The sequence below is a fragment of the Canis aureus genome, chromosome 7, assembly GCF_053574225.1.
Source record: "Canis aureus isolate CA01 chromosome 7, VMU_Caureus_v.1.0, whole genome shotgun sequence".
In the NCBI taxonomy this organism is placed as follows: Eukaryota; Metazoa; Chordata; class Mammalia; order Carnivora; family Canidae; genus Canis; species Canis aureus.
Genome location: NC_135617.1, coordinates 40,011,924 through 40,035,267, shown reverse-complemented (window position 1 = coordinate 40,035,267; position 23,344 = coordinate 40,011,924). Strand labels below are relative to the sequence as shown.

The 23,344-nt window shown below is 33.9% G+C and overlaps 1 protein-coding gene across 2 annotated transcripts in view; it reads left to right on the top strand.

The window, feature by feature from the left end:
* The window catches only part of COL19A1 (collagen type XIX alpha 1 chain), a 311,746-nt gene that overhangs the window by 112,933 nt on the left and 175,469 nt on the right, over positions 1-23,344 (top strand). For both annotated transcript variants that reach the window (XM_077903490.1, XM_077903489.1), the window contains exons 13-15: positions 11,242-11,295; positions 21,071-21,124; positions 22,708-22,743. In XM_077903490.1, coding sequence (XP_077759616.1) covers positions 11,242-11,295; positions 21,071-21,124; positions 22,708-22,743 — 144 coding nt within the window. The remainder of the gene's footprint in view (positions 1-11,241; positions 11,296-21,070; positions 21,125-22,707; positions 22,744-23,344) is intronic.

The window sequence follows — 23,344 nt, the reverse complement described above, 5'->3', positions numbered from 1 at the left end:
ATTTCTCTTGTTCAGAATCCTGTGTTTTACCCATACCAACTTGCTGGTCCTTTTAATTGTGCCTTTACTTTTACCTCTATCTTATTCTGAAATAGCCTCTTCCATTTCTTTTGATCTGGATCTTGTCTAAAATATGCCAATAATGATCTTGCAAATAATTAAGTGCAGAATTAAATATACACTAAAGTTTAAGAACTTGAGCTCTAGAACAGGACTGCCTGAGATCAAACCCTGGCTGCACCACTTAATTGCTGTGTCAAGATATTTTACCTTGCCCTACCTCAATTTCCATATCTAGAATGTGCGGGCTATATTAGTGCCTGATCCCTAGCTGTGGTGAGGTAAATGAGTTAAAGCTCTGAGAATAGTATCTCATGCACATAAGATATTCTATAAATGTTAGATAGTAGTTGTGAACAAATCACTTTGTCTTCATTTCCAGGGTTTTACCTATGAAGAAATCTTTACATAGATATCAAAAAGTTTAACTAGGAATATGTGTAAATAACATATCTCTATATTTGTAGAGATGAAAAAACATACTTCACTTATGTTTATATAAAATAAAGAACCTGTACTCAGGTATAATAAAGAAGTTATTAGGGACAGTTTCAACAAAGGCAAAGTATATAGTATAAGATAATGAATCCCCATGTATGTACCAGCTGGCTTCAACTGGTATGGACATGGCCAGTCTTGTTCCAGCTAGACCCTATCCTATGTTATATTGAGGCAATTCTAGACAGCATATGCTTCATCAGTTCAGTATGCATCTAAATAACAAGAGCTTTTCATACATAATTATTACACCATTATCACACTTAAAATTTTAACAATTTCTTAGTGTCATTATTCATTGGATATTCAGATTTCCAATAAGATCATAAAAGCTATAACATTTCTTTAACGATTTGCTTTCATCAGTGTCCAAATAAAGCACACAAATTCCAGTTGGTTGCTATGCTTTTGAGGGTCTATTTATCTGTAATATTCTTCTCTATCCCTCTGTCATTTTGTTGTTTGTTTTCATTATATTACTTGTTGTGGAAGCCATGTTGTTTGTTTTAAGGAATTTTCCAGTCTGGATTTGCTGATTACATTTCCATGGAGTAGTTTAATATGTTTCTATCTTCTCTGTGTTTGCTTTCAATGGTAGTTAGATCAGATTTAGGTATGTTTTTGGCAAGACTATAAGTTCTGTCAGAAGCAATAAAATGTCTGGATATTTTTCTGTGATGATAGCAGCCATTGGTCATCAATACCATATCCATTAATTCATTTAAGGTTGTAAAATATTTTAATTTTATTCCCTCTCCATTTATTAGCTATAATATTTTTATAAGGAGGAACTTCACCTCACCTACTCTCTGATTACCCAGTGGTATGGTTCACATATGCATATATATTTTTTATATGACTTGAGAGTAAGTTACTTAAATCACAGCCCTTTAACCCTAAATATTTCATTATGTATTTTCTCTTATTCTTTTATATATTCTCTTAACCACAGTATAGTTATAAGTTTCATAAGCTTATATCAATTCATTATATATTTTTATCTTAATAAAAATAAGTAACATTTATGGGCAGTTTATAAACACCTTTCACAGGCAACATCTCAAAATAATTCCAAGAGATAGACAGTATTATTAGGCCAAGTTGATTGATAAGAAAACTGAAGCTTAGAAAGATTGTGATTTTACTGATGTTAAATTCTTTGCTCTTTACATCTTGCTAGCTGTAATTGAGTGAGACCTCCTAGAAAATTTTATGGAAGATTTAATGTCAAAACAAGCAAAGAAGAAACCTCTCTGGTCCTTGCATCCTAGTCAGAGAAAGAACAAATCACTGGACCTAGCAGTTGAGATTTGCCTGTGGTGACTGTGGAGAGTTTCCTCCTAGATCTGTAATTCTCACTGGGTCCTGGGCAGCAGCTGCAATAGACTGAACTGTGTCTCCCAGATGAGAATAAGGTTTCATCACCTTTCTTCATCAGCAAAATGAAATAAAATGACAAATTTTGAAAAGGGCCTGAAATACCATTGCAAACATTGCTATAATTCAGAAAATTTTACATTAGTACACAGATGATTTGGCAGTTTTGAGAATTCATTCTAGTTGTGGCACTGGTTTCAAATCAGCCTGAGAAACTGTCATTTAAAATGCCATTATTTTACTCAAAATGCCTCCCGATGATATTTCATTCACAAGACATTTGTGGGAGACCTACTATTTACCTCTGACTGTGCATCTGAGAATGGGTAGACCAGTCACATGATTTTGAGGAATGGGCCTGTATTAGCATATCTCACATCCTGCCCATTCTCATGCCCTGCCCATGCTTTTTCCATCTCCTCAGATATCACCTTAGGCCCAGCTTCCCCAAGAAGACATCCTCTTGGTATATCACATTACCCAGGATTTATTTCTGCTATGTTGTGTCCTTCCTTTTTAAAATCAAATGTTCTCTTTCTCTGACTGACTTATTTCACTTAGCATTATTATATTCTCTAGGTCCATCCAGTACCACTTGATTACACTCATATGTGTAATTTAATTTAAACAAGCAAAGGGGGGAAAATAAGAAAGAAAGAGAAAGCAAGAAAGAGTAATTATAGAGAACAAACTGATGGTTGCCAGAGTGAGGGTGTGGGGGAGTGATGGGTTGAAATAGGTGATGGGAATTAAGGAGGGCTCTTGTCATAATGATGTATGGAAGTGTTGTCACTATATTATACCCTTGAAACTAATATTACACTATATGTTAACTATACTGGAATTAAGATAGAAACTTAAATAAAAAATAACAAAATTTTAAAAATAAGAATGAGGAAAAAGCAAATCAGGTATTCTCCCTCCACCTCTTTCTCCCCTCAACTAATCTGAAAATACCTTATGTCTTATTTGTCATTCCTAATGTAGTGACCACAATTTTAAGCAAAGTGGAAAAGGATAGGCTACAGGTTACCATCTTGCCAACATGATACATTGAAAACATTTCAATGGATACATTAGTTGACTGTTAGTATCTATAGAACTCATGACAACAGTTCTTTGAATGTCTCCTTTGTCCCTGTAACGCAAAATCAATTTCTGTGAAGCTTGGAAGTTCTGGCACTACCTTAGCAATTCTTAAAGGTTTCACCTTCTACAAAAGAGTCTTGAATTCTAGACTCTGTATGAATATCAATTGAGTGGCTTTCCTGTTAGCAAGTAGCTAAGTTGGTAGACAAGACTAGGAAAACTTAATAGTGGATGACTTGAATGAACTTATATAAAATCGTCTGTTTGTTTAACAAGGATTATCCCATCAGTTAGTTAGCAAATCAAAGATAAGATCATTTGTTGGTTATTTTGAGCTCCAAGGATCTTCTAAATTCTTTAATTATACTAACATTTTTGCACCTAAAATTATTCTAAGTAATGGAAGATTAACAAGATCTTGGAAATGGTTTGTGACACATCAGTGAGAATATTTCTTAAAAGAGGATATGCTCTTCATATATGAAAATTGAACCGCATTAAATTTATATTCTATAATTATTTATCTGCATTTTTAGTTGCTAAAGGAAATTGATATAAGCTGATTCTGTAGAAGTTATTTTACTAGATTAAGTTTTTTCTCACCCTTGGAGAGATAACTTAATTAGGTTTATGTCACAAATGCAATTAGGTGAGTAATCTTGATTCTAATCCATTTAGATAAAAGAATTTTGAACAATTTGTGACATAAATTCATTTATCAAGACAATCTCTTTGAGACTTTAAAAGCAGAGGCATTTCTCTCAACACAAAGTTGTCTCAGCCTTTATCTCTGTTCATCTTAATGGCCTTATGGAGTCTGATTTTAAAAGAACCTGGGTAAATGCACCTTACATATAAATTATTTTATCTCTAGCAGTGTAATAATACTAATTAGATAGGTTTAGAAGTTATTTGCTTTTATCAGTTAAAAATTCAAGAGGTCAGTAATGGCAAAGATTCACACAGCTATAGAGACAGATGTGTGATTAGACTCAAGCCTCCTGTTTCCAAGCACCAGATTCTGTTCACTAGATCACAGTTAGAACCTTATGCTCTGGCTTGAAGGTTTTTGAAAATCTATCATGTTTCTTAGCCTATATTTAGCTTCCAGAAACATAATCCATAAACATGGCACTTCTGTGTCATCATCTTATCAATAACAACAAAACATTAAATTGATATGTATTGTGAGATATAGTACAATAATAAATCTTAATCACGGATATCCTTTAAGTTACAAAAGGATTTTTTATTTAGAAAAGGCCTGTTTTATAACTGTTTTCTTTAGTTAATCTATATATGTGATTAGTAGTATACTATATACATATTTTTAAAATTTTCAAATTTACAACATTTATGCAAAGGGGCTTTGCTTAAAATGATATTCCTTAACTTATTGATTCTTAACAGTAATAGAAAACAAAGCATTTTAATGATTTAAAGTATTGAAAAACTCACTATATCATAAATGTATGTGAAACATTTAAACCTTTATCATTTACAAAAGAAATGTTTAAATTGTTTCTAATCTGTATCAGGTAGATTTACTTTCATACCAATAGACCAGAGAATAACACAAATCAGATAGTTTCTACACTAAAACTTATTTTGTTAAAAGTTTGCACTTACATATAATACATATATATATTAGTATTATATATGTCACATATATATAGCATAAAATATATATATATAGGATAGAAGGATAACTGGTAAACTATACACATATATAGGAGAAACCTAAACAATCCCAGCAAAAAGAAAAATAAAAAAAAAGATGAGAAAGACTATAAGAATAAATGTTCTCTCCAACCTACCTACAGATTGATCAGAAAAGGTTAGAAGTCCTATCCATTTGAAGTGCTAGAACATAACTTCTATCCAAACCACTGGATGATGACTATGCTATCCAGACACAGTAGTGATCCTAAGGAAGCCAGTTTATGTGAGTCCCAGCAGGAGGGGAGAGAGATAAACACCAGCCAAACACTTCCCAAATTTGATGAAAAAATATTAGTATATTCATCCCAGATAGGATAAACATAAAGAGAACCACATCTAGCCAAACTGCTGAAAATCAAAGGAAATAGTAAATTTTGAAGCATCAGGAGAAAAACATTTCATCATGTGCACGGAATCACAATAAGAACAATGGCTAATGTCTCTTTAGAAACAGTGAAGAATAGAAGCAATAGAATGACATACTCAAAAAGAAATTGTCAATTAAGAACTCTATATCCAGTGAAACTATCTTTCACATATGAAGGCAAAAAGAAAGATATTTCCAGATAACAAAAAATAAAATGAGTTCTTTGCTAGCAGACATGACCCACATGAGTTTTTAAATGAAGTCTTTCAGGCTGAAATATCCATAGGAAGGAACAAAAAGCCCTGGAAATTATAAATATATGGGTCAATGTAAAAAATGCTGATAGATATTCACATATAGATATATAATATATAGAGTATATTCTCTTAATTTCTTTAAAAGCCTATTTTTAAAGGAAAACTTTAACACTGTACTATTAGGTTTATAACAAAGGGATGTAACATACACATCATATATAATGTATATGACAGCAGTAGTACACAGAAAGGGGAAGGTAATGGAGCTAAAGTTGACAGTCTACTGAAATTAAGTCAGCGTTAATTGGAATAGGTGGTGATAAGTTAAAAATGCATATTGTAAATGCTAGAGCAATTACTTTTTTTTAAAATCTTAAAGACTATTCAGAAAACTAAAATAGTACGGTAAAAATGTCTTTTGAACAAAATGAAGGCAGTAATGAAAGAACAAAGGAATGAAAAAGATATGAGACTTAGAAACCAGATAACAAAGTAGAAATTTCTGTCTAACCCAATGTCGCAAAGGATTTCTTCTTTGTTCTACAGTTTTTAGTTTTGCATTTTACATTTGAGTCTAAAATCTATCCAAGTTAATTTTCATTTTTACACAGATATCCACCATACCGAAAATTACATTAAATGTGATCTTTTTTTTTTTTAATTTTTTTTATTGGTGTTCAATTTACCAACATACAGAATAACCCCCAGTGCCCGTCACCCAATCACTCCCACCCCCCGCCCTCCTCCCCTTCCACCACCCCTAGTTCGTTTCCCAGAGTTAGCAGTCTTTACGTTCTGTCTCCCTTTCTGATATTTCCCACACATTTCTTCTCCCTTCCCTTAAAGTCATATAGAGGTACAAATGACCTGGTAAAGCCAAAGCAATTCTGAAAACAAGCAACCAAACAAAACCTGAAGGACTAATATTGCCTGATTTCAACATTTATCATAAACTAACAAGAAAGTTTACTGTTCACAAAAGGATAGACAAATAGACCAATGGAAAAGAACAGAATCCAAAAATAACCCTACTATATATGATAACTTATTTTCAAGAGAGATACAAAAATAATTCAGCAGATAGTATATAGTTTTTTTCAACAAAACTCCTGAAACAATTAGGTATTCATGTAAAAATTTTTTAATCCATATCTCTCACATTATCTATAACATTTACATTTATCCATTTATATTTGTCTATTTATAAATAACTAAATGTGTTTGTAAACTTAGATACAACACTAAAAGGAGAATTCATAAAAGAAAAAGTTAATATATTAGGGTTTACCAAGTCCCTATGAGATCAAAGTGAACAAATAATTTGAGATAATAAGAAGAGTTCTTTGACCCTGTGAAAGTCACATATATCATCTGAGTTGATGATTTATCATCAATAAAGGGGGATGAAAATACCCATTTGTAAGGTTATTGCTAGAATTAAAATGAACCCTTATTATGTATAGCACTTGGCACAGAGTCTGGCATATAATAAGATGTATATTACAGAAGCTAGTATATTATTGATAGTATCTATTGAAATATCTACCTGTATTGTGGATTCATTCAAACTCTATAAAAGGGTTTCATTAGTTACCTAATGTAGTATTTTGAATACCAAAACACAATTCTGTTTGGAAGAACATTAACTTTTGGAATAATTCTGAAATTAGGTTCACCAAAGAATGGGTATTAGAAAAATCTTAAATGTAATCTAATTTCCATTTATCCTCTTTCCTTTGCTTGAGATTGCATTTAAGTTTGCATCAGACCAGAATGATTTATTGTATTTTCAAAGAAACTTCTAGAAATGTTCTTTTGGCTTTGTTTTTTAATCTTTTTTGCTTTTGAAATTATCCAAACACTGAGAAACAATCCTAATGCATTTACTTTCTAACAACCTCTGATGTCAAATCAGTTTTCTTTAATTCTAGTTTAAGTCTTTAATGCTGTAGTTTTCTTTTTACGCACATTCTACTCAGTGGAGAAGAAGAGAACAGCTGGTCACTATTGTCAAAGTTCTTTTGTTTGGGACTTATTAAGTATGCAACTCTTGAATTTCTTTCTTTTTCCTGTCTGCATATACAACTCCCACTGGTTTTTTTGGAGGATGGTAGAATTTGCAATGTAGAGGCCTAGTGCTCTCTAGGCCTAAACTCACCTAGTGCTAGCGTATAACCTGATGAATTGATACCAGTTAAAATATTAATCGTCAAGTAGCATTTCTTTTATATTCCTTGTAATGAATGGCCTGCTTTATTTATGCTCAGTTACCAATTGGATATTATTCTTTTTCTTATAAATGATAAAAGCTCTTTGCATTTTAGTGATGTTAACTACTAAGCCACCACATAATACTTTTTCCCATCTTGTAATTTGCCTTTTAGTTTAGTTTATAATATTTTTGCCTTATCAGTCTATAATTAATATTTTGTCAAATACGTTTTTCCTATTCTCAATTTCTTCTTTTGGTTTCACACTTAGAGTCACCTTACTCATCATGAGCTCTGAGCTATGTTCACTTGTATTTTTTTCTGTTCCTTTAATATTTTTAAGTGGGCTCTTTAACCCATCCAGAATTAGCTTCAGTGCAGGATTGCACATTTAATCCTAGTGAAGTTCATGTTGTTTATTACAGCACATTGCTTCAGTCTGTTGTAACATTCCATATCATGAGTCTGTTGCATATATAATGATGGTGTGTAATATATCAGTGGTCCTCAACTGGAGGCAATTTTACTTTCAATGGAAAATTGGCACTATCTAGAGATGTTTTTATTTGCCAGGACTGAGGGTAGACAGGGTAGAGAGAGACTGAGTAGAAGCCAGGGATGAGGTTAAATATCCTACAATATACAGGATAGCCCTCATAACAAAGAATTGTCAATAATGTCAAGATGAAGAGACCTTAATAGATGAGGGAGAGGGAAAAATCCATTGGTTACTATTCTTCTCCCAGTTACCTATTCCCCAATAGTAGTATTGCCAAAGCCATGTTTCTGTTTCCTTTTCTGAGGAACACTGGAAGAGACTTTGCCTCCTGCTTGGCAGAAATCCAGATATACTCTGCATTTTTAAATCATCTCTGGACTATTTCAAAAACAAATGAGCTGAATCATTTTAGAGTTTTAGAGCATAGACCCTCGAGCCATGTTGCCTGAGCTGAAGCAGGTTCTGCCTCTCAGTAGCTGTGTGACCCCAAGCAACTTATATAGCCTCTCTGTCTTCAGTTTCCTCATCTGTAAAATGAGAGTAATAGTCCTATACTTATCCTGGATTGTCACAGAATTACAAGATGCTTAAAGCAATGTTTAACACGTAGTAAACATGACTGGATTTGTTAACAATGATAGTAGAGTGAATAACTTGGTTTTTGTGAGCCTTATTTGATCACAGTGACCTGCACTTGCTTTTTTATATAATTATACTTTTAAAAATCCATTGCAGACTTTTGGGAGTGATCACATGAAGCAGCATGTTTCTTCCGTAGCCTTCTGCTACATCTCTTATCCTCTTCCTGTGCAGCATAAACCCCATCAGATGATCAACTCTGTTCTGTCTATACATATTCTTAACTTTTATTACCACTGTCAAGCTTGCAGATTTCTTTATAAGCATTTATCTCTTTAATATGTAGAGTTGCGGGATCCCTGGGTGGCGCAGCGGTTTGGCGCCTGCCTTTGGCCCAGGGCGCGATCCTGGAGACCCGGGATCGAATCCCACATCAGGCTCCCAGTGCATGGAGCCTGCTTCTCCCTCTGCCTGTGTCTCTGCCTCTCTCTCTCTCTCTATCTGTGACTATCATAAATAAAAAAAAAAAAATTTAATATGTAGAGTTGCTTATTTTTTTCTCCTATGTAAACCATTAATTTTGAATAAAGATGATATTCATTTTTAGTTACATTCTGAAAGTTGATGATATATCCATAGAATTATACTTGTCTCTATGTGCCAGAAATTTCAATGCATGCTATTAATGTGTACTGAATGCATTTTGTGTCATCATGAAGACACCATGTTGTTTCTTATTCTGCTTTCTAGATGATATTTTCTTCTGTGTATTTCTGATCCTCTTAATTCCCATTTTGCTTTTTTGTCATATATAACATCCTCTGGAATAGCACTGTTCAATGGAATTTTCTGTAATCATAGAAGTGTTCCAATCTGCACAGTCCAATAGTATAGGCACCATTCAGCACTTAAATGTGACTAGGACAACTGAAGAGCTGAGTTTTAAATTTTATTTAATCTTAATTAATTTAAAGGTAAATAGTCACATGTGGTTGGTGGCTACAACCTTGAACAGCACAGATCTAGACTATTTCCTCACCCTTCCATTTTCAGTTTAAAATTTTCAGCTTTATTTTAACTTGAACCTATTCCAATGTGTTTGTATATACTTTCATTTATCTTACATATTATATATATTATGTTCTAGTTATTAAGTTATTTTTGCTTCATATCCTGTGTTTTCAATAGTATAATAATACATAGTCATAGATTATTTCAATATCATAATAATACATAGTCTTGGATGAATACATAGTCTTAGATCTAGTAATATATAGTCTTAGAGTGAATAATGTATTTTCTCATAAAGTTAGATACTTGCTTTCCCTTAGGCTTTTTTTTAATGTATAAAATAATAGTATTCACTACAAGAAAAAAATGAAGGGAAAGGAACAACAGAATAAAGAAGAGAATAAAAATGATCCTAGTGACACAAAGCAGAGATTACTACAAACACTACCACATATACACACACTGTGTTATATGACAGACCTAGCAACTTGGATGAGTTCTTTATATGCATAATATATTATTTTATTTTTTAGCATTTTATTGATTATACAGATAATACATGTTTGTTTTAAAAAATTAAAAAACAAGAATATAGTGAAGGAAAAAAATCACCAATAATCACAGAACCCATAGATTAATTACTTCTATTGTTCTGGTTTGTCTTCTTACAGTATTGTTTCTAAGACCCATCATAGGTGGATACATAAGTTGGTGGACAAGTAGGTAGGTAGATAGTTAGGTAAATAAGTATTTAATTGGTTTTGAATTATGCTACAGATGTGCAGAATTTGCCAATAAAAGTATACATATTTCAGATGATAATCAAAAATATATGTCACTATGGGTATGTATCATAAACAATTGGTATTAATGACATAAATATATGTCACTATCGGTATGTATCATAAACAATTGGTCATTTTGAGCATTTATAACTTTAAATTAATAAAATAGATATTTGTTAACATTAATTCATTAAATTTGTCAGTTCCTTAATTGTATCATACTTTTCATATCATAAGAATTTTCCTGTAGTATAAAGTAAAATTCATAAACATAATTTTAACAGCTGTATTATAGTCCATTATATCTAAATACTATAATTTATTTAATCAGTTCCCTTTTATTGGACATTTAGGATATTTCTCCTTCTTACTGCTATAAATAGCATTCCACTCTACAATTTAGTGCCTAAAACTTTTCATGTCTGATTATTTCCCTAGGATACATTCTTAGAAGCAGAATTACTGGGCCAAATTAAATGAACAGATTTAAGACTCTTGATATATTTTGCCAAATTGCCTTCCAGAAAGTTCTTTGTTGCTTATAGAAGAAAATAAATAATCCTTGTTCTATTTCTACCCTTTAATCATTTTTATACAGCTTTTCTTTGAACCTTTAAACTTGTCTTTGGTTTTAGGACTCAGAATTGTTTTTTTAATAAATGTTTCAGGGGATTAGCAAAGTAATCACATTGTTATAAATGCCCCGACAAGGTAACTCTCTTGTTTTTTTCTTAGTAAAGGTTCTCAGAATATAACATTTTTCATTGTATAAATTGTTTCTTTCTAGGGTGAACAAGGAGAAAAAGGAGATCCAGGTCCGGCTGGCATTAATGGACAAAATGTAAGCCTAACTTGTTTTTCTAATACTCTGTTTACATTTTGCCACAGAAATATTTTGACTATCTAAGGGTATGAAGACTTTACTATCTATGGAAGAACTGGCCACAATCAAGGCAAAATCAAGAATCAAGGCAGTTTTTTACATGGTTCCATGTTCTTAGTGTCATCATGGGTTGTCCTTTGGGTTTATATATTTCATATTGTGTCATCTTTAACAGAGATTTCTTTTTTTATTGTTTCTGGATTGCATTTTTTCTTGTCTTCCTTTGTCTTTTTTCTTCTTACATACATTATCATGTGGTCTGTGTTCTTACCCATGGTTACTCTTCATCTTTTTTTCTTTGTGTCACTCTTCTTCTTAAATCAAAGTTCCATCTACTAAAGGATCTGCATGGGTGGGATTGCAATGATGAAAAGAAAAGGAGAAGGGGAGGGGAGACTTGTATCTCTGTGTTACTCCTTTTCCACCACACCAGGTCATCGGCCTCAGGGATACTATTGCCTGTAACATTCTGATGTTCTAGCATCTCTTCTTTCCCTTAAAATGACAATCCCCACCCCACCCCCACCCCCTGAGCTTTACTTTGATTTTTATGGTAAAATTTGAAGATTACCCCAAATCTGGGTTTTTCTCTGAAATATATACTAATCCTCTGGTCATCAAAATCACCATTTACTGTAGATATTCTAACCTTACTGGGGAAAGTGACCACCATGAGAGTTACTTTTTCCCAGTTTTCTTTTTCACTTTCGTAAAAATGTTTTAGAAAGTTCTGAGAGGCTACACTATTTGCTTTATAGATAAAAGAAAAGGAAACTAGATTTGGTCCCCTAATGCCTTCGAGGCATATGAAATATGAAACCCATCTTGTATGCAGTAGATCACTACTACTTTGTGGACAAAGAAGGATACCTGGGTGTGGAGAAGAAATACCCCAAAAAGGAAAAAAGGGTTAACCCCAGGAATTAACCCTATAGTCAACACTGGATTGAAGTTCTGACCCCTCACAGCTTTCCTCTCTTATTACTTCCTGAGGAGCCCCGTTCATATATTTTATATGACTCTCATTCTTATTCCATTCCCCTTTGAAGTGATTATTCTATATGAGAGGAAGGGAACTGGTACCTAGGGCTTGTAGCTGGAGGAATCTCTGCAATCTTCTCTAGTTCTTTACAATGCATCAAGACATTGAATGTCACACCTGTTGGCCCATACACTTAAACAGAGCATCTGATTCATCTCCCTTCCCCACCAGTGGAAGTACCTGGTATCATAGTAAGAGTTCTGGTGTTGAAACCCAGAGCCCACCATGTCCAGTTCTGTCACTAGCTAAGAAAATCACTTCTATGTGTGTAGAGAATGGGCTTAGAATGTAAGGTCGCCATCACTATAATGTCCTATAATTTTATTTAAAAAAGATATTTTTAACATTACAAACTTAAAGAGCAGCACACAAACTTGATGAAAGTTGAAGCATCCATTCAGGTTATTGGAATTCATTCCTACTGCATATAAGGAAATGAAGGAATAACAAAACAATACAGCTGGAGCCAGAGTATGGAAAGTGCTGTATTTGAGGATGTTTGCCCTCTTTCCTCTGAACAGTGGGGAGACGTCATCCAAGCTGTGCTTAAATGAAGATTAGCTTTACTGTGTGTTGTGTAAAATGGATAAAATTCAGACCTTTGCCTATATTTGTTTTTCTATTATATTCTTCATGAGAGCAAAGATCATTTCTTGGATTCCCTAGTACTTAGTAAATATTTTCAGAGTAAGTTCCCAGTAATTATTTGCCAAATTGTAATTTTAAAAACTGAGAAAGTATTATAATAGTCTAAAATATAAGTAATTAGAGCCTAAAGGAGGATAACAGAGATGGAAAGGAATGCATAGATAGTATTATTACAATGTAAAACATATGCAATTTGGCACTTGATAGCATTGAAAACTCAAAAATAGCTCAAGATTTTGATCGTTCATTATGGGAAGGATATTATCTTGTGAAAAGTTTAGGAGTATTGAAGGAAATTAAATTAATGATAGTGTTACAAAAGATAACCAAGTTGCATGTATGTGGGCTTCCTGAGATAGAGACACAAAACAAAGATTTTTATAATTTCATTAAGATAACATTGGAATTGAAATAGTGAGGGACTTATCCAAACACATGAATAAAACTGGAGATTTGAGGGGTTGGAAACTGAAATCTATTTACATTAACTTAGAGATTTGGAAATTTTTCTTAAGTAAGGCCTTTTAGAAATAATTAATTGATAAACACATATATTTGCATGCCTACTACATCCCAAATGATTGGCAGCCATTGTAGGAGTTCTAAACCTGAATAAGACCAACCTGTTAAGAGAGTATGTAGTGTAGTGGGCAGTGATGTAGGAAACGCTGTTAAGGATCAACACCAATGGCCAAGAAAGAATTCTTGAGGCATCTTTGATGCAAAACGGTGGTTTTATTAAAGCACAGATACAGGACCTGTGGGCAGAAAGACCTGCACTGAGGTCTTGAGGAGTGGCCCAGTATATACTTCCAAAGTGGGAGGAGGTTAGGGATATTGTAGGTCTCTAAGGAGTTTTGGAAGCAAGGATCTCAGGACCTTGAGGAGGCTAGCTATTGTTGAGAAAAGGTCATTTATTACCACCTAATAAAATCTTAGTCATGAGACCCTTCAAATGTATATTGGTGGGCCATATGCTTGGAGGATGATTACTAGCATGTATTTTGGGGGTTTAGAGATAAAGGAAATTTCTAAAGGAATTTTTATATGTTAAAGTAGACTTACAGGATCCTGGGGATCAGGCTAAGATTGTCTTTTGCCCTTAGCCGAGTATTAACATCAAGGTAGTTGAGTCCCTAGAGGAAGGTTACTCTGCCTGTTTGAAAGACTTGTGAATGGGCTGTAGGTAGTAAGGACATTTAATAAATTTTCTTCTGCCTTTTTTTTCCCCACATCAGGCAGTGCAACCTTTCTTTGAGAAGGATCTTGGAAGGGAACTTAGCATGCCCCCAATCACAGAGTTGTCATTTCTTTAGCACCATCATTGTTTAATGTAGCTCATTAGATACATCATAAAACAGGATAAAGCATATTAACTTTTCTCACTTGGTTACTTAATTAATATGTAGATGATATTCCTTTCCTTGATTTTGCCAAAGATATTCAGGAGTCATGACTAAGGAGAAATAATAAAAAGCAATGAAAATTCTCCTTTTCTCCCTCTACTATCACTAGGAATAAAGAATCAAATGCTCTGCTATTACATCATTAGTGGCGGTATTGTTAATATTGTGTTATTATTCATGAACCATTTTCACAAGGAATTTGAATTTTTTTAAAAGATTGATTGATTGATTGATTCATGATAGACACAGAGATTGAGAAAGAATCAGAAACACAGGAGGAGGGAGAAGTGGGCTCTATGCCGGGAGCCCGACGTGAGACTCGATCCCGGGACTCCAGGATCGCACCCTGGGCCAAAGGCAGGCGCCAAACCACTGGGCCACCCAGGGATCCCCAGGAATTTGAAATTTGATCCTTATTCTTGCTTTATGGACTAGCTATAGCAGGAGGTGATAGCATCTCTATTTTCAGAGGCAAGAAATAAAGGCCTGGGAAATTAAGCCACTTTTTTTTTTTTAGAAAATGGTAAAATCAGCTTTTAACCCTATATGTTTGACTGAAAAGTCTCTTGCTTTCCCACTAAGTCATGCCACACTTGTCATTGCCTATTTTTCAGTGGTAAAATAAACTGACCGTGCAAATTAAAATCATTCAGCATTTATGACAGTTCACTCTGACTTTCAATAAGCACAGGTACACATTCTTAAGGAATGAAGGGCATTATAATAGTGATTTCAATTTGAATTAAAGTCAAGCCATGATGGAGATTTTAACTTCAGAAACATTCTGTTAGAATGCAGAGTGAATAAACTCAATGGGCCAGCTCACTCCAGCTACTTTCCAAGTCAAAGAAAATTGGAAGAATCTAATATTCCTACTAAATGAATTCAAGAGTCCTTTTTAATGGTCTTTATTCTTGCATATTACAAATATCTTGATGTAAATCTATCTTTTAATAATTTCTTCAGTGCTAGCTTTTTCAAAACCTGAGCAAGCTCACTCTGGAAAATGTAAACCTAATTTACAATGAAATATTCAACAGTTCAGGCTTTCTCAATGTGACATTATTGGCATTTGGGGTAAGACAATTTTTTGTCATGTGGAACTGTCTGGTAAGAGCAGAATGTTTAGCATCCCTAAGGCACACCAACTAATGTAGCAGTTCTTAATCATTAGGACAAAAAAAAATTGCTCTGATATCTTTTTAAATGCATCCTTGGCAGTGTATGTGTTTGTAAACATTGGATTGTTCTCCAAGGTTTTGGAGTATTGGACTAAAGTTATTGGACTTAATACATACTCATATTTCCCTTATAGTTTAAGTAATGCAAACTAAACATATTAAAATTGTCAAAAAATTGAATTGCTAGAATTTAGCCTTTAAAATACAAGACTTCAATTTTACACACATTTGCATTTATAGTTAAATGATTTTGATTGTGACCTACTATGAACTATATTCAACAATTGCATATTAGAACAGACTTGAGAGGGAGTCTTATAAAGTTGTTAATGTAACCTTTAAAGACAGACTTCCTGAGCTCAGATCTCAGCTCTGCCACTGCCTAACTGGCATGCTACTTGGAACATTACTTATTCCCTCTGTGCCTCACTTTTTTCATTTGCACAATGGGATGGTAATATTAATAGCACTTCAGGGCTTTTTTGTGTGTTTGTGTTTGAGGGTAAACATGGTTATCATGCATAAAGCATTTAGAACAGTGTGTTGCATATAGTAAGAGCTATAAAATTTTTTTAAAGATTTTATTTACTCATGAGACGGGGGGCGCAGGGAGGCAGAGGCAGAGGGAGAAGCAGGCTCCCTGCTCAATGGGGAGCCTGACGGGGATTAGATCCCAAGGCCGAGCATTAGGCAGACTCTTAACCAACTGAGTCACCCAGGCACCCAGGAGCTATATAAACATTTACTATCATTTGAAACCGGATTAAATAAAATACATTTATCTCTAATAGAAATATCACTTCATTTGTTTGTTTTGTGGGGTTATATAATTAGAAAAGTAAATTTCAATCATTGAATTTAGACTCTTCCTCTGCATCTTTATTATTGTCTTTCAAACATTCCTTATCAGAAATACAGCATCTGATGTTTCTAAAATAATCATATTAATCTCCTTATACCAATGCAATCTGTATTATTAAATACAAAAATGTAGAAATCCCAAAGCTGAGCTATCAGCTAGCAACAGCTGGTGCCATTGCTAGGAAACAAGACACAATCAGTGGGAAGAGGAGGCAAAGAATTAATTGATGGGTCAAAAATTTTTTGACCAATATTATTTTGTATCTTCTGATTTTAAAGATACTACATTCCAGTAAAATTAATTTCATAGTCTGCCTGCTTTTATAATTCTAAATATAATACTGTCCTTCAGCTTTCATCTTACCTTTAGATAAGAGTTCCTGTTTCCACATAACATACTGAGTCAACTACTGTGCTTTTGAGAATCTTTATATACATGATTTTGTTGAGAACTTTGATAATAGATTCCCGTCTTATTCAATATTGAATTCATAGTCTGTTCCATTTGATTCTTTATGCTTTATGGTGAGTGCTACATCTTTTTCTCCCCAGTACTCAATAACCGTTGATAGCAGCACCAGTGTGACATGAGGAGAAAAATTGCACTTGAGAAAAGCATTACTGATCTGTTTCTCAGGGCCTATTATGATGCCCTGGCCTTAAAAACATTGTACTTTGTCACAAGAGGACATGAGTTACATGGGCCCACTTCAATGGCCATAAAAGTAGAAGCTTGATAAATGCAGTACTTCTCAATTGCATTTTATCCTATGTGAGTTAAAGCACAGTGGTACCATATCCATCAAACTGAGTACAAACCTGAACAGAACAAACTATTAATTATCCCTTAAACCTGGACTTGAAAAGTAAAAGCAACATTTATTAAGTACCTACCATGTACTAAGTGTTTTTATAACCTATGATTCTCAGAACAACCCTTCAAAGTAACTAGTATTTATACCTATTTAATAGGAAAGTTTGAACAACTTAGGATTTTGCGTAAAATACCACTCTTTTCCTGACTCTCCTGAAATGCCACATTTCTGAATCTTGAGTGCCTCCAATGAAATTAGGCTTCCCTGAAAACTGTTCCCTTCACACTTGCTACACTTCCATAATAATATTCAATATTTACATCAGCTTGTAGTTGGTGACATTATTCCCCTACCCTTCCCCCACCCTACCATTTCTTGGTTGATTGAACCAGGGATGGTTACGCTGATTCACTGGTCAATAAATTCTTCCCAGATGTTGCAGTGAGGATTAGTTTGTCAGGCAAGAATATTGAACAAAAATTTAATGTATTATTTTATGCCAAAAAATAATATTTTATAACATGTGATGTGTGATGATTATGAGTCATAGTAGTAACTGGAACACCAGTGTACCCAGAACTCAGTATAACCCCATGCCCCACCATAGAGTTAACCATTTTCTTGAATGTTATGTTTAACATTGTCTTTTTTAAAAAAATAACATTTTCATATTCATATGTTCATAAAGTATAGTTTAGTCTTATATATTTATAGATATTCATTAATATTTGTTGAATGAATGCTGTCTTTCTTAGCCATTTCTTCTTCATGTGTCTTTCTCTGCATACTGTTATACCAGGAAGCAGAAAGAAAATCTCTTTTTAAATAAACTTCTCAGCCCAGTAAATGGTACAGCCTCCTATCAATTAAGTCTTGACACCTCCTTTTCTTTGCTCCCTCTTCCAACAAATCTGTATGTCTTACTTCCCAGTATGTACAGCTTCTGACCACTCCTCTCCATTTCCAGTATCACCACCTTATCCCAACCACCCTACTCTTTTTTGCCTGGAAAACTATGGCAACCCCTTTTCTGCTTCAATCTTGCTGCCTACAGTCTATTTTCACATTGTAGCCAAAGTGATTTTTTTTTTTTTTTGGAAGAAAGTCACATGTCATTTCTCTGCTTGAAACATTTAAGTAGTTTCCCATTCCATTTAGAACAAAACCCATCCTCCTTACCATGGCCTGCAATTCTCTATGTGTACTGACCTTTGTCTAAACTTGACTTGATCTCCTGTTTCTTGTCTGTGTGCTTATGACATTCTGTTCACTCTGGGAGCTTTGGTGTTTGCTATGCCTTCTAACCTCAATGCTTTCCTCCCAGATCTTTGCATGGCAGGATCCTCTGAAACAATAAATGTCTCCACACAGAAGCTGGTTCTGATCACCCCAACTGAAATAGCAGCTCTCTCCCTCTCATTTTTATCATATTCAGCCTACTGTCCTATTTATCATCAGTCACCCTCTTCTTATGAGTTCCATGGGAGCAGGAATCTTGACCCTGTTAGGCAAAAATTATTCTCACACTTATTAAAATGGTAAGGGGATCCCTGGGTAGCTCAGCAGTTTAGTGCCACCTTCAGCCCAGAGCGTGACCCTGCATGGAGCCTGTTTCTCCCTCTGCCTGTGTCTCTACCTCTCTCTCTCTCTGTGTCTTTCATGAATAAATAAATAAATAAATCTTAAAATAAAATAAAATAAAATAAAATAAAATAAAATAAAATGGTAAGGAGGATTTTTTGTTCAAGCCTATTGGAATAGGGGTATTGCAGTAGGGGAGAAAAATTGAGATAAACTCCAAATACAACAAGGACAGGTGAGGATGTATAGCCAATGGAGTGACCGGCTCAGTGAATGGGAAATTGCTAAGAGCAGACCTCAGGGGCAGGAGGATTCTTGACAAACTGACCTAATAGGATTCTTGCTAAAGGCAGGTCACTTACACAACAAAGATAGAGCATGAGGAACTTGATCTGATATAAGGGTGGGGGATTCTTTCTAAACTGACTTAACATGATTCTTGCTAAAACTGGGCTAAGCAGGCCAAAGGCAGAACTTAACAACAGCCAAGGTTGAGGCCTGATCCAGCAGAGGACTCAGAAGAGTCTGACTAAAGTTTGGTCAAGGAGAGAGTCTTTGTCAACCTCTTGTTTTTGTATTTCTAAGTAGCACTATCCAATAGAAATAGAATCTATTGAATATAATACTTATATGGTATATTTGTAAATATGATATTATTTCAAGATAAATATATTTTCCAGTAGCCATCCTAAGAAAAGTAAAAAGAAACAGGTGAAACTAATTTTAATAACATCCAAAATATAAATACCCAAAATATTATCACTTTAATGTATAATCAGTATGAAAATTATTGAGGTATTTTACATTTTTTGTACTAAATATTGAAAACCTAGTATGTTTTACACTCACAGCACATCTCAATTCAGCCTAATCTCATTTTGCTTATTTGGGAAGGAATGGCTATTTCAAATAATAAGAAAATATCACATCTCAAATATGATTTACTTTTTCACTCATCCTTTTTCTATAAAGATTCTGAGGTAACAGTGGAAGGCATATAGCTGTGAGTTTTATCCTGAAAAGTACTTCTACAATTGTGAAGTGTGTTTTGCCAATCAGTAGCTGTTTTCAACCCTTAAAGAATTTTTTTTCTTAAGGCGTAAGGTTTCAGTTTTCACATAATCTCTGAAGATTATTTTAAGTATCCAGTTTTCCTTAATTTCTTTAAATTCATCATGGGATTATATATTAAGTAGTTAAAGCTGATAGCATTTGACATTGTTTATTGACTACAAAATGTCAGTGCAGTGATAGATGGATCCCTAGGCCAGGAAAAGTAAGACCTCTAGATATACTGTGCATTGTGTGGCTTCAGAATATTTCTTTTTTCTATTATTGTTCTTCCCTTATCCAATGTGTTAAATCAAGGATGTAGGAAGTTACTTTTTCCTATTCACCACACAGTCAGGATGTGTCTATCTAACTTTCTTTCTGTTTACACTGTGAATACCTTCAACTGTAGAACTGATTTTTCCTCCAGTGAAATCTATTGTAGTATTTCTGAGAGCTGTCATTTCTGAATCCGATCAACTAAATACCCACTGAAGCACCCAAGAACCTAGAATATTCATGAACATAATTATTTGATACTCTATGTCTTATATAGTTTCATTTAATATCTTTATAAATTCGGGTTAAGAAAATTAGGAATTAGTGGACTAAAACATACTTTAAAACAGGAAAGCAACTACATTCTAGTTTCAGGCTGTGAGGGATAGGAAAAGAATATGTCCTTCATTTATATTTCCCCCACAATTAGATTACTTGATAGAGACATAAAAATGCTTTTAATTTAATTCTTGAATTTTTTTGGCAAGCTTTATAAAGGCCAAATCAATGCTAAATCAAAGGTATTTACAACATCCACAAATTTAATCCAAAGTGGATACTTAAAAGCTCATATAGACCTAAATGATGTTCTCCCAGATGGTGAATTAATGTAATTTTAGCAGGAAGCAAAGTTGCACAAATATGCAGTATTCAGGACTCACGCTGATTTAATGTATCTGTACTCACCACAACGCAGATGTTGCTTATCATTTTAGTGCCAGTTGTCTCTGTTTCTCTCTATACTACAAACTGAAGAATGGGATTTGGGAGTTCAGTAAATTATTTTATTTTGTGGCTAATGACTTGTTAGAAATTCAAGCTTTCTGTGAATTGTGTATAGAAATCACATTGGTTGTATTCTTTATATAGGGTTTGAAAGGTGACTTGGGTCCTCATGGTCCACCTGGCCCAAAAGGAGAAAAGGTATTGTATTCTCCCAGAGAAATGCCAGTTTTTCTTAAGAAAACTCTAAAAATGTTTGCACTGACTTTTCATTGATACTATTTAACTGCCAAAAGGTTAATTTTGTTAAAATTAACCAAAGGCTGTTATGTTAAAAGCATCTGAAGAAAAGCCTTTTGGTTCATTTAATTAGTTTGAAGAGACTAAATGCACAACTGCTAGTTGACATTAATTTGTGTTTATAAGATTTCACTTTCTCTCCCTCACTTAACAGCATTAGCTATTCCATTGCCAAATTAGCAACTGTGCCTTGTATCAGGGAATTTTGCCAATAGCACTGAACTGCTACCATAATGGTGAAGCAGGTGGCCTTTGGGGGGAAGGAGGTTAACTTTCTAACTCAGTTTCAGTCTGAATGCTTCATTTCCTACCACTTTTTCTCGCATGCCATTTTATAATGATATATTGGCAGTGACCTTTAAAAGAGATTTAAAAATACTAAAAGGAAGAATCATTTAGAATAAGGTCATTGGATGATCTCAATTTAATAACAATTGTACTTGTGGGTGTTTTATTATCTCTATTTTCAGCACATTTGGGAATCCTTGTCTGTCTTCAATATTTACCTCTATGTTAAAGTTGATCTTACAAATTGGTCCTCAGTATCCGAGTTAAGCTATGTCAATGTTCCCCAACAAGTATTGGCTATTTTTATTCAATTGTTCCAAAAAGTAATGACTACTCCATGCTGTCTTAACTTTTGAGGTGACTATGTTAGATGAGAAAAGAAAAAGTTACAGAGATACCCTCAACATTAGAGCATAGCTCAGAACTTCATGCCACAAAGTTTAAGTTTTCCATCATGTCCACCTAAAAAGCATTATAGTAATAATGCTTGATCTTAATGATTAAGAGTTCTTATTAAATAAATAGGGGTCCTGATACAATAAAGCATATAGGTGACATATAAATGAGAAAACAGTAAACTTTTAGATAAGCCATTTTTTAAAAGATTTTGGAAAGTCTCTCTATGTCCACCTGGTAATTTGTATTCACATAGGTTAGCAAAGCAATTTTCATATTTAAAAATACATAAATATAGGCAAAGCCTCTTGAAATTAATGGCAAATGCAATGTCAATTTAGCAGAGCTTTATAAGAGGCAGTGGGACTGCTTCTTGCAGCTGGGAGGCATGAAGTGGGGAGATACACTTATTTCTGCTGATCCTCATACTAACTTTGTCAGAAAAATTATCTGTCGTGACACTTCCCAGCTGCTCCATTGGCAAGTAACCATATTTGAAAAGATATTCTTTCTAATTTTGGATTAGTAGACAAAAGAATAGAAAATTAGATTATTTTAGCTTTTCCAAACAAGTTTTGCAGAAAGCACGGGGGTGTATAAGGTGATATTTATATCATGAGAGTTAAAGCACGCGATACATTTGTCATCATATGATAGGATACAGACTCCTATCAGATCAAATTCTATTTTTCTTTCAAAATGTGTGTGTGTGTGTGTGTATAGCTTCTATCCATTCAGAAAACTTATAAATAAAATATCCAAAAAGGATTAATAGTGACTGTAATTTTAATCTGTTTTAGGGAGATACAGGACCTCCAGGACCACCAGCCTTAACTGTAAGTATTCCTGAAACCAGAATTCAAAATTGAAATATGTTTTCCTGTTTATTATTCAAAATACATCATGATTAAACCAAAATTTATGCCATAAAATATTTGAAAACTGAAAATGACCTTAGAGTAGATCTAGCCAAACCTCCAGATTTTTAAGATGGGGCATCTGCCCACATCAGTGAAGTACTTAACCTGAGGTCATACCAGTAGTTATTAGAAAAGTCTGGAGGCAGTACCAATCCTGAACAAGATTCTCTACCCTCCATATGGTTCATAATTGTGGCCCTTGAATGTTTGATTATACATTCTTAACATGACATTTAAAGTTAATGGAAGCAGAGACTATTCTACTTATTTTAAAAACTGTAAAAGATGAGCTGCCCAGGTGGCTCAGCAGTTTAGTGCTGTCTTCAGCCCAGGGTGTGATCCTGAAGACCAGGGATTGAGTCCCACGTCAGGCTCCCTGCATGGAGCCTGCTTCTCCCTCTGCCTGTCTCTGCCTCTCTCTCTCTCTCTGTCTCTCATGAATATATAAATAAAATCTTAAAAAAAAAAACTGTAAAAGAACAAAATAAACTATAATCCCAATAGGTAAAAAACAGCT